This window comes from Ylistrum balloti, unplaced genomic scaffold (assembly GCF_031769215.1).
Source record: "Ylistrum balloti isolate Yb309-2 unplaced genomic scaffold, AGI_CSIRO_Ybal_v1 Utg370160, whole genome shotgun sequence".
NCBI classification, from domain to species: domain Eukaryota; kingdom Metazoa; phylum Mollusca; class Bivalvia; order Pectinida; family Pectinidae; genus Ylistrum; species Ylistrum balloti.
The window spans coordinates 954,101-967,155 of NW_026782156.1; the positions used below are offsets into that span (position 1 = coordinate 954,101).

Below are 13,055 nucleotides of genomic sequence, written 5' to 3' on the forward strand. Positions count from 1 at the left end.
AAAACAAACATTTTGTAAAACTAGAGCATCTGCAGAAGAGAGCAGCAAGAATTATTTTAATCTGTGATTTCTCTACGCCTTCATGTGATATGTTTAAGCACCTAAATTGATTGCCCTTTTGTAAACGAGATTTCTACAGTTAAGCTAAGTTAAGTTAACGTACAAGGTGCTCAATAATTTAACTCCACAAAGTTTGAATTGTTTCACATATTCGTCTGATGTTCAAAGTAGATCTACAAGATCATACTCTTCAAAGGTTTTTTTGCTTGCCATCTCCCAAAACAAACATTTTTTAGAAACTCATTAAGTTACCAGGGAGCTCTTACATGGAATCTTTTACCAAACAGTGTGAGAAATTCTACTTCTCTTTTAGTTTTTAAGAAATTTGCAAATATATTGATTGATTTACATATTTTATTATTAATTATATGGAATGATATCTCCTTGTCCCTGTTACTGTATTTTGTATTTTTCTTGCCTGTGATATGTATTTTGTAATTTTATTGGTAAATATTGCATGTTATCTTCTTGACCATATATAAGACAAGCATATTGCTCAATATGTTATCAAGAATAAATAAAGCCTATTATTATTATCATATAAATGAAACAGGGATGGAAAAATCAGACTTGCTCCGCTTTGCAGTGCTTTTGTTTTATTTGTTGCCAATTGGGTTGGCCTTTTGATTCAGGAAATGTTTCTTTTTATTTAACTACTGTTAGAGTAAAAAGTATACTTGAAAAATAAATATTTCTGTAGTTTCAGGGTTTTGAATGAAATTTTGATATTGTATTGAAAGTTGTCTGTCATTGTGATAATTTTTGTGGGTTTCAGGATCCATTTGACACCCCGAAGTTCAGGAAGATGTATAAAGGTTGGTAATATCAGTGATATGAATTCCAAATATTCATTTGTTAGCAAGTAGCAAAGAACTTCATCACACCTAAAGACCGACCAAGGATGATAAATCTAGATGTTTTTATTCTACTAATAACAAATATGATCAGATTGTGGTATATAAAATAGGTAAAATCTTAAATATATTTATGTATACATAACTCACTTTGTCCATGTTTCACAAAATATCATTTGAAATTATTTTCTTTTTCTTTTCATATGTTGTGTTACTTTAGAGTAGAGTATATTCCAGAAAATTATTAGTTTTAAGACAAATTGTTAAATAAAAGTATCAAACCGAGTATAAATGGCTTGCCATTATGTTCCACTTCACAGTGATACCAGTTGAGGATGCACATAAGGTGTATATAAACTGGTCACTACCTCCCTGCCTTGACAAATACAGAACAAAGCCTCTAGACTACCTGGCTACAGTGTTGTGTGATGAGGGCCAGGGAAGTGTTCTTGCATACCTAAAGGAAAAGTAAGTCACTAGCTATGATAACCCTGTCAGTCAAATGATGCCTTCCACACATCTCTGATTTAGAAGCAAATGGAAGATAAAGAACTTGTTAATGTTTTAAATTTTAAAATAAGAAATCCTGGCATGAAATTGAAGATGATTTTGGGGCCTTTTCCAAAAGGTATAAAAAAGTTATTTTCCTGTCTGTGTTGTCCTTTAAGTTAAAAATGTGCCTGGCTTCAACAAATACGGTAAATTTGACCCAATCTTTCAAGTTGTTGAGGAGGTCAGTACCAGGATGGTCAGCTCCCATCACAACAACTATGATGAGTGTTTTGACATATATCTATTTTTGCATCAATAAAAGCCCATTCATGGTTGATTGCATTCTTCTCCACTGGCAGACTTTGGGCATTGTCCATCATGGGAGGCTACAGCTATGATGGATTTGAGATGAATTCTACAATGACAAGCTTCTCTGTAGTTGTGACTCTCACCGATGAAGGCCTTGAACATTACGAGGAGGTAAGATCAGAAACAAACAGTATTGAGAGGCTCTTGTTTGTGTATTGTAAGATCAGTGATGGCATTAGCTACATTGCATCAACTTTTTTTACCAGATATAAAGGTATCAAGCAAAATGATGCAGATTTCTTTTTTTTTTTTTTTTTAATTATCTGGCTTATCTGGCTTTATCTAAACTTACACATTTCTTCCTCAGACTGATTCTAAATCGACCACAGTATTCCTGAAATTTAATTTTACCTGAATTTAGGAATGGGGCTCATTAGCAAATTTTTCTGTATTATGTTTTCTTGAAAAAATGTTGAAAGGTGATTTGATAGATTATTCCTAGTATCATTTGCTCTGATCTAAGCTATCATTTTACCCTCAGGTGGTGGAGGCTATTTTTCAATACATACATATGTTAGAAGAGTCAGGCCCACAGGAATGGTTATTCCAGGAACTGAAGCAGATTGAAGACAGCAAGTTTCGATGGAAAGAACAGGTCAGCATTGTGTCTATACTGACACCCCTTTTTTAACTGACAGTACTTTAGTTAAGAATAAACATGTTTTCAGATCGGGTTGAATTAGATAGATAACATTTTTCTGGGTTGGAATAGGGAAGTTGGTTCATTACTGTCATACGATTGATTGATATAATTGAGAATTGAATTGTTAATTCGAATTAAATCGTATGCCATCAAGAAGCATAACAACAATACACAATATCCCTCTTTTATATCTGTGACAGGGCGATGCTGTGAACTATGTGGAGAAGGTGTCTGAAAGCATGCATATGTTTCCCTGGGAAGATGTCCTCACAGGTCGTACAATTTTGTATGATTATGAGCCAAAGGTCAGTCTTATATCAAATGAAAATATCTGAATAGAAAATTCCTAGAATAGACTACAGTTTGTATTGGAATATTTCCGTTTTCTTCAAATTTTATTAATATTCTTTATGTTGATCTTTGCTTCTGAAATATGTGTTATGGTCTTATGCTTGGTTTTTTTTGTCTTTTTTTTTTGTCAATTTTCACTCCACCCTCAGTACTTGTTGTCATAGTGTTAGCCTGGAACCTACTCTTTGTTGTTTCAGATGATATCAGATTGCTTGTCACATTTATCACCTAACAACTGTAACATACTGCTGATGTCCAATAAATTTGAAAATACTGACCAATGTCCCCTTGAGGAGAGATGGTATAAAACAAAATATGGAGTCAGTGACTTTTCTTCTGAATTTAGTCAGAGACTGAAAGGTAGATATTACCATAAACATACTTAATATGGCACAGTCTGATTTAGCACAATGTCACTAATTTTGCTAATTAACACATTGATGAGTTAGCTTGTTCTCAATAATTACTACATAAACAAATCATAGAAACAGCAATTAACACAATAATAGGCTAGGTATTAGCACAATGTTTTCAGTGTGAAAAGTGCTAAAATAAGATTACTGCTTAATTATGTATGTTTACATTATTACAGGTGATAGAATCTTGATCCTTGTATTGAAGGTGGAATGTTGTATAAAGATTTATTTCTACTAAGAAAAATTACTGACCTTTAAGTTTTGGTCCATCCCATATTGATATATTTGTTTTCTTTTGCACATGTTGAATATTTTAAAATGTTATTAATATATTTCCAAGGATACCTAGAGCTGAATTTTGGTCAGGAGGTAACAACAGTTTACTGTAGTAAAGAACCTTAAGTTGATGCAATTACATCTATTTTTTTTCAGACTGTGGTTGTAATCCATCTCTACACTTGCCAAAACCAAATGCCTTCATAGGTAGGTTATTTCATGGTCATCCTCAAGATTAACTGTGTAAAGTTGATCTGAGGTTTATTTTACTGATGAAGCACAGGCAGAATATCTGGTGGAATGATAATTCAGTGTCAAAATCTGACAAATTTTGAGAAAAGGAAAAAAAAACGTACTTGGGATGAAAATTGATTGTACTGCTGATGAATATTGGATACAAGGTGAGCGATGCAAGCCCATTGGACCTCTGGTTTTTTTTTAGAAAATTTATAAGAAAGGGAAGGGAGAGAGAAAGTTATTTAAATGTATGTGATTGTTTGATTTTACCTGTAAGAATGGATATACATTGAATTCTTCTTTTATAATAATGTTTATCAATAAATAAACTAGGTTAAGTTTCCTAGAAGTCAAAGTATATTGATCGAATATCTCTGAATTCTGAAAAATTTAGAATATGTTTACATTTTCATGAATTTCATTTTCTGTAGTAAATGTTCAGTGATGAAAAATAAAAAATCAGATCTAGTTTGATACGTTGATTATAAATTGCTTCAATGGACTGCTTCATTTATGAGATTCCCTGTAAATCGAGGATATTTTCTGATTTCCCATTTATTATCATGTATGTTTCACGAGTATGACAAAATATGTAGACTTTTCATGCGTGAGTGAAAAATACAGAGATATTCAGTTATGGGAGCGAATTTCATTACAGTGACAAGAATGTGATGTTCTGGTTTGTCAAAACTATGAACATTATATCATCAAAACAAAAAAGTTATGAGTCTGAAGTGATATAAGATTGTTACGTCATCACTGCATTACAATTTGATAAATTGGCAAAAATGTAATAAATATTCATTTATTTAAAATTCATTTTTTTAATATGCTTCGTGAAATGTGTGAGTTGTTATTTTGTGTTTCAGCCACTGATTTTGACCTTAGACAACATGAAACTGAGTCAAAGGTAAGAATTGGTTACTGTAGTGATGGATACCTCCAGGGTCTTAGTGTCTTGTAGAAGCAAAATCAACTTCTAGCAATTTATTGTTTATGCACAAAGAAGGAAATGGAGAAGATGGAGATATGTGTCAGGTCTTTACAAAAAATGCACAGATATAAAAGGAAGATTACCTTAACAATTTGATGTTTTTAACCTTCAATAAGCCTAAGGTTTAACACATAAGTTTTTCGGTATGGACTTATACCAGGACAATCAATTAGCATTTGTTTATGAACACCGAACAGCAATAGGCTTATTTTTTGGGCTTATTTACTGGAAAGATATTGGTATCCTTGATTAGAGAGTAAGGGTGCTAGAAAGATACTGGTATCCATGATGACAGAATAATGGTGCTAGAAAGATACTGGTATCCATGATGACAGAATAATGGTGCTAGAAAGATACTGGTATCCATGATGACAGAATAATGGTGCTAGAAAGATACTGGTATCCATGATGACAGAATAATGGTGCTAGAAAGATACTGGTATCCATGATGACAGAATAATGGTGCTAGAAAGATACTGGTGTTCATGATTAGAGAGTAAGGGTGCTAGAAAGATACTGGTATCAATGATGACAGAATAATGGTGCTAGAAAGATACTGGTATCCATGATGACAAAATAATGGTGCTAGAAAGATACTGGTATCCATGATGACAGAATAATGGTGCTAGAAAGATACTGGTATCCATGATGACAGAATAATGGTGCTAGAAAGATACTGGTGTTCATGATTAGAGAGTAAGGGTGCTGTAAAGATACTGGTATCCATGATTAGAGAGTAAGGGTGCTGTAAAGATACTGGTATCCATGATTAGAGATTAAGGATGCTGTAAAGATACTGGTATCCACGATCATGATTAGGGAGTAAGGGTGCTGTAAAGATACTGGTATCCACGATCATGATTAGAGGGTAAGGGTGCTGTAAAGATACTGGTATCCATGATTAGAGAGTAAGGATGCTGTAAAGATACTGGTATCCACGATCATGATTAGGGAGTAAGGATGCTGTAAAGATACTGGTATCCATGATTAGAGAGTAAGGGTGCTGTAAAGATACTGGTATCCATGATTAGAGAGTAAGGGTGATGTAAAGATACTGGTATCCATGATTAGAGATTAAGGATGCTGTAAAGATACTGGTATCCATGATTAGAGAGTAAGGGTGCTGTAAAGATACTGGTATCCATGATTAGAGAGTAAGGGTGCTGTAAAGATACTGGTATCCATGATTAGAGATTAAGGATGCTGTAAAGATACTGGTATCCACGATCATGATTAGAGGGTAAGGGTGCTGTAAAGATACTGGTATCCACAATCATGATTAGAGGGTAAGGGTGCTGTAAAGATACTGGTATCCATGATTAGAGAGTAAGGGTGTTGTAAAGATACTGGTATCCATGATTAGAGATTAAGGATGCTGTAAAGATACTGGTATCCAGGATTAGAGAGTAAGGATGCTGTAAAGATACTGGTATCCACTATCATGATTAGAGAGTAAGGGTGCTGTAAAGATACTGGTATCCATGATTAGGGAGTAAGGGTGTTGTAAAGATACTGGTATCCATGATTAGAGATTAAGGATGCTGTAAAGATACTGGTATCCAGGATTAGAGAGTAAGGATGCTGTAAAGATACTGGTATCCACTATCATGATTAGAGAGTAAGGGTGCTGTAAAGATACTGGTATCCATGATTAGAGAGTAAGGATGCTGTAAAGATACTGGTATCCATGATTAGGGAGTAAGGGTGCTAGAAAGATACTGGTATCCATGATTAGAGAGTAAGGGTGATGTAAAGATAGTGGTATCCAGGATTAGAGAGTAAGGGTGCTGTAAAGATACTGGTATCCATAATTAGAGAGTAAGGGTGCTGTAAAGAGTACTAAAGATACTGGTATCCACGATCATGATTAGAGAGTAAGGGTGCTGTAAAGATACTGGTATCCATGATTAGAGAGTAAGGGTGCTGTAAAGATACTGGTATCCATGATTAGAGAGTAAGGGTGCTGTAAAGATAGTGGTATCCAGGATTAGAGAGTAAGGGTGCTGTAAAGATACTGGTATCCATAATTAGAGAGTAAGGGTGCTGTAAAGATACTGGTATCCACGATCATGATTAGAGAGTAAGGGTGCTGTAAAGATACTGGTATCCATGATTAGAGAGTAAGGGTGCTGTAAAGATACTGGTATCCATGATTAGAGAGTAAGGGTGCTGTAAAGATACTGGTATCCATGATTAGAGAGTAAGGGTGATGTAAAGATACTGGTATCCATGATTAGAGAGTGGGGGATATCCAGAAGAAATGTATCTGGATTCTAGATATAATCTTTGAAAAAAATGCAATTACAGGTACATGATTGTACCAATACCATTTATCTGACAGTAATGGGTGGTAAGTCACAGACTTTCCAATATATGGTCTGGTGTTGTGATATATACTGTGTCACCATCATTATTCATCACAGTGATTTTCATTATAGAGGGATACTTAAGTCTTTTTGTCTTTTGTAGCAACCAAAGCTTTTGAAAAGTGATGAAAAAGGGAAACTTTGGTTCAAACCAGATACAAAGTTTAAAGTTCCGAAAGGTAAGAATTCAATGTTGCATGTTTTTTGAGTTCTTTCTTCATTATCATAATATTAATTGTCAGATATGTAAGCGTTATTGTTTGCTACAGTAGCCTATGTCATATTTTTTACCTTGTACATACAGTAAAAGAACGCTTGATTTGGTTTTTATTCAACCTATGATAAATATGGTTTTTGAACAACTGTAACGTCTTTACGAGGTTACTTTGTTTACTTTTAGAGGGACTGGGGACTGTATATATTGGAACCTAAGGCGTATCGCTGGATAAATTTGATAGTATATATGTATCACTTTCTACTTTGTGTCACACCATCAACTCAAATTCATTGTGTGATGAACGTTTTATTTTATTAATACCCCTGATTTCGGATTTCCATCACATCACTACACCGACCGTCAGGTCGTGTCAGTCACTTAACTATGCTATATGTGGTGCCTGGACTCCCGAGGACGTCCAGAGCGACGTGGCTAGTCTGTGATTCTGCCCAGCACCCAGGGGTATCCCTAGTTTTATTACTCTACACACTCACTCTTGCACGACTTCCTTACCTGTCACACCTGGACATGTACACGTCTCAAGACAACACCATATAAGGACAGACACTGACACTACCTAACAGGTAACACCAAATAAGGACAAACACGTAAATACATGGACAGTAACAAATACAAATTAAACAGGACGTTACAGACACTTACTCCAATTTACCCTGTGACATTTGATTTTAGAGAAAGAAATTCTGATGATTTCTATAGAAGTAATTACTGTAACCGGGAAATAATTGTCAAAGACAAAGAATTTTTCATAAAATAGCTGTTTGATTATATAACTGTTTGATTTCTGCTTGACTTGGTACAATGACTCAGATTTTTCATGAGCTGATACTCTGACTCAAATCCTAACCCTAATGTTTGATACTGGAGATGTTACCTGTACTTTGGTAGAATTCCTCTCCTTGCCATTAGTAAAGTTTGTGATAATAAAACTGGTTTCTTAGAATTCTTATTAATAAGAAACCTGTTAAAACATATTCCACATTTTAAAACAACAATAAAATATACCAATGATTACCTAGTATATATGTTCTGTTGCACTGATATGGGTGTGTCCTGTTTTACAACTGCAGGATATAACTACATCCATCTGATGTCACCAGTAGTGTACAGGTCCCTGGACAGGTGAGTAAAATCTTTCTACTATACATTATGATATGTACCATATTAATATGGCTTTAATTCTTAATCTGATAATCAGCCATTTCACATATTGCTTTGAAATAAAATTACAGACCAATAACACAGGATATGTTCTATTGCTCTGTATGAAGTGTAACCCTTGGCTTTGAGTAAGAAGCAGCATAGTCCCTCAGTTATTGTAACATAAATATAGTATACTCCTACTTCGACTGAAGTCAGGGGATACTGGGACTAGGGTATATAGTGTTTGTCTTGTGGGTTGATCTGTCCGTCCCAGTTACAGAAACATATATAGGCTGTCCTTCATGCATGAATTTGTATTGAGGTGTAAAATTTGAAAGTTCTGTGTCATTCCAGAATAGGCCACAATGATCTCTTTTAAACTTTTGACTACAGGTGAAGAATGATTTTATTAGAAGATTGTACAAAAGACACACAATTCAACTTTAGAGTTAGATGCATTAGAGCCAAATAATGGACTAAACTGCATCATACAGCTGTTTCATCATTCTAGGACTTATCAGTGATGCAAAGGACATGTAACAAACAAAAATGGCAACACTTACCTGATTCATATTTAACTTTTCCCTGAAGTTCTGAAGTTACCTTGGTAGTTTTTGAGGATAGAATGTATACTGAATAGTTGAATATCAGATTTTCTCTGGGCATTAATGGAGGGATTTGTCTGGTATTAGTCAATCTGGGTCAGTCACAAGGTCTGTTGCAGTGTCTGAGACTTTGAAATCAGCAGCATGCTCCTCCTATTAGGAGTTACTTCCCTTTCTTCACCATTCTTTGTTATACCTTACTTTGACCAGAGACATTGGACTATATATTGTTGTACATATTTCATACACAAAGAAAAGAATAAAGAAACAGCCATTTTGCAATTTAGACTACCAAAATAAGTGGAGGCAAAACAGATTTTAAACGTCTATAATTATACATATCTCTGTTTTCTTCCTGAAATAGCGACTGGTTGTAATAATAAAGAAACTGTTTAGGCATGTGTATTGTAATGCTGTAACTCATACAGACTAAATCAGTATAAATGGTTGCCTTATTTTAAAATGATAGTGTCGTCTTGTTTAGATTTCTTTATATACTGAACCTGTTTCAGCTTGCTTGTGTAGTTATTTATTTTATATATGCTCCTCGGTATTCCTATATGTTGAACCTATTATAACTTGTATATGTTTATATATTCTATTGTATATGTACACTTGCATCAGTTATTTTCCTCTGACAGTGCCATCCTTTTGGATTTCTTTGTTAACCTATTGGAACATCAGTTGACCCTTGTGGCCTACCCTGCATACCTTGCTGGATTTGAGTAAGTTATGCCAGTAATATTAACTTGTACATGCTATTAATCATATTTAAATAAGAAACAAATGCTATCTCAAATTTGAAATCTGATCCATTGGAAGAAAAATGGTGGTGATAGTTGAGCAAATTATTTCTATATTATTGCCTCCTTATCAGACATTTCTTTGACTTTGAACACAATATTCAAGAAAATTTTATCATTTTTACGCTTTTTATGTTCCCTGAAAATTTTTAGGGGAACATATAGTCACAACTTGGTCTGCATCATGAAACTAGTGTATACATTGGTTATACTAAGGGGAAGTGCATTGTACCAAGTTCATGGCCCTTGACCTCTCAATTACAGAGTTATTGTCCTTTATTTGTCTGTAGCATGATTTTGCTTGCATTTAAGAAAGGAAAATGAAACTTAGTGTATACATTGCTCATACTAAGATGATATGCACTGTACCAAATTCAGGACCCGAATCTCTTAATCACAGAGATATTGCCCTGTTTATAATTTCATGTCCAGAACACAACATCAAATTGTTTGCATTTAAACAAGGATAATGAAACTTGGTGGATATATTGATCATACAAAGACAATATACTGTGTATCAAATTCAGGACCAACAGCCCTTCAATTACAGAGTAATTTCCCTTTGCTGAAAATTTCTTGTCCAGAGCAAAACTTTGCATGCATTTAAGGTAGGATAATGAAATGTAGTGTATACATTAATCAAACAAAGACAATGTGTACTGTAACATGTTAGAGCCTGCAATCCCTTAATCACAGTTAAATCTCTTTGTTGAAATTTTGTGTCTAAAGCATTGTGATGTATACAGCAGTCATACAAAAGTCCGTAGGCACAGTGAAGCAAAGTCTAGGAACATGACCCCTCGATACAGAGTTATTGCCCTCTGTAAAAAAATTGTGTCATGAACAAAGCTCTGCTTGCATTAAAACTAGGATAATGAAACTTGGTGTGTACATTAATATTGAGAAAGTGTGCAGTATGTCAAAGTCAGTGTCAGCAACCCTTTAATTATAGAATAATGGCTCAGTTATTTTTGGGGAGCATTCAACAGTTTCATTGATAATCTTGTTTTACTTTTCCTAATATTTCAAGGTACAATCTTCAAGTTAGTTTAGGAAAATCACAAACATTTGAACAAAATTAAACCAGATTTCTACATTCCTTTCATACCTGACTTTGGATTGTAGATATGGAATTGAAGGGCATGAAACTGGCATTACTCTCCACATGAGTGGATTTTCTCATAAAATGAAGGTAAGTGAAGGTTTGGTATGTTGAAATAGGCTATTGTCAGCTACCAGTGTTTGACCAATCAGTTCAGCCTTGGAGTTAGAGCATCTAATATTGGGCCAGTGTGTTAGGCGAACAGGGTCATATGTTTATACAAATATTGTAAATATGCTATTTCAGGCATAGATTGTAATGAACATGCATTGGTAAATATACATATAGAAAGGATTTCATTAAACAACAATCCTGGTCCCACAACTCAAACCAGTAACCAAATATGGACATCATGCGCTGATGACTGTGTTGTAGGGTTTTAAATGTTGTTCTGGAGAAGTTTTGTTGAAATTTTGATGTCTTATTTAAATGTTATTGCATGATCATGTCTGTTTGTACTCTCAGGAAACTTCAATGTAATGTTTTGCCAAATCTATGACTATCTGAGAAATCATAATACAGCTTTTGTGACTAACTTGTGATGATTTACCTTAGGTCATTCTTTTGACAAATCAGGAAAGCTGTTTCACATTCTGCTGAAGCAGTTTATGAGCCATTGATCTTGATATCAAAGATATGTATCTTTTATAATATCTTACCTACATGTTGAAAACATGGATAAATCTATTTCTTAATATGTATGACTAATTTGTTGTGTTACAAGTGTTTTCAAACAACTTACATTCTGAAAGGGAAATCCAGTCTGTACGGTGGACTTTACCTCAGCCTGCTCCACTGGCATGTGTGAAGTATGGTTCTCTTTCAGATGTCATCTTACACATGCATAAGACATTAACATATTATTTGCAGGTGATCACTGACCTGTTACTGGACCAGCTGTTTGGATTTCGCTGTACTGTTCGCGAGTTTAACATGATGAAAGAGGAGGTCACAAGAATCTACAATAATGACATGATTAGACCAAACAAGCTGGCAAGGTAACTTTTACCATTACATACAGAATTTCTGTAAATGGCAGAAAAACATTTTTCATCCTTTTTGATCAAATCAAAAGTTTTCATGCTTTCCTTACATATGTTATATGCCTTTCTTTAGTTTTATAGTTTTATTAAATTGACAGCATCATCTTTAATTCTTTAAGAAATCACTCTTTACTCAGGTTATTGATATTTTTGTAGATTTTTCAGCTAGGATTCATTTTTCCTTCTAAATATCTGGTGTGCCAGGATTATAAAGTGAGGGATTCTCAACTTTGTTGCTGCTGAGACAGTCAAAATTTCGTCCCCAAAAAAATATTCCTGTCAAATTCTTGAGGAACATGTCATTGTCAGCTGATTTCTGATAGATCTCTAGGGTAAATAATCAGGTTTCAGATGATTTGTCACAGTAGGATTTGAGGAGTTACAGGATTTTTCTGTAGCTTGTCTTGTATACAATACCTCTGAATTTCAGAATGCTGAGATTTGCAGTTACATCACCCTTAAATTGGCCTGTGCCGGATCGTTTAGGCCGTATTAATGATATCACACATGACATGTTGGAACATTTTGTGGAAGAGTTTCAACAGAATGTATGGGTTGAAAACTTTCTGATTGGAAACTTCTCTGAGGAGGTGAGCTATCATGTGAATTTTTTTCACATTACTGTGCGTCTTCGTGTTTGTTTATATATAAAAATGTGTGTATGTCTTAGGAGAATAAATTGAAATATACAAAAATATACATCAAAGATTACAGCTGATAGAGGTATGAGATATGTCAGTGACATGTTTGTTAAGTTTACTGCCCCATGAACAGCCTGGGTCCTTGCAACAGCTGATTGCTACTTTACATGCTATTGTATACCATCCACAGCAATGGGATTAAAGTGTCTTGCCCAAAGGAACAACCCCTTCACAGAAAAAAAACCTCTTGTCAGGTGGCGCAGTCATAATGCGCTTGCCTTACACCTAGCCGCCGGGGTTTGATTCCTGGAATGGATGTGAAAAGGTATGGGGTCATCTGCCCGATGTGGGTTTTCCCCAGGTACTCCGGTTCCCTCCCACACTAAGACACCCCACGTGCTTCTATCCAAGCGAACAAGAGT

General features: G+C 34.7%; 1 protein-coding gene across 1 annotated transcript in view; it reads left to right on the top strand.

The window, feature by feature from the left end:
• The window catches only part of LOC132550972 (nardilysin-like), a 45,981-nt gene that overhangs the window by 13,630 nt on the left and 19,296 nt on the right, over positions 1-13,055 (top strand). Inside the window, exons 11-24 of the mRNA XM_060215073.1 lie at positions 836-875; positions 1,235-1,382; positions 1,766-1,886; positions 2,257-2,370; positions 2,619-2,723; positions 2,967-3,129; positions 3,618-3,668; positions 4,568-4,608; positions 7,162-7,237; positions 8,367-8,418; positions 9,686-9,769; positions 10,973-11,039; positions 11,820-11,947; positions 12,423-12,582. Of these exons, the coding sequence (XP_060071056.1) occupies positions 836-875; positions 1,235-1,382; positions 1,766-1,886; positions 2,257-2,370; positions 2,619-2,723; positions 2,967-3,129; positions 3,618-3,668; positions 4,568-4,608; positions 7,162-7,237; positions 8,367-8,418; positions 9,686-9,769; positions 10,973-11,039; positions 11,820-11,947; positions 12,423-12,582 (1,350 nt within the window). The remainder of the gene's footprint in view (positions 1-835; positions 876-1,234; positions 1,383-1,765; positions 1,887-2,256; positions 2,371-2,618; positions 2,724-2,966; positions 3,130-3,617; positions 3,669-4,567; positions 4,609-7,161; positions 7,238-8,366; positions 8,419-9,685; positions 9,770-10,972; positions 11,040-11,819; positions 11,948-12,422; positions 12,583-13,055) is intronic.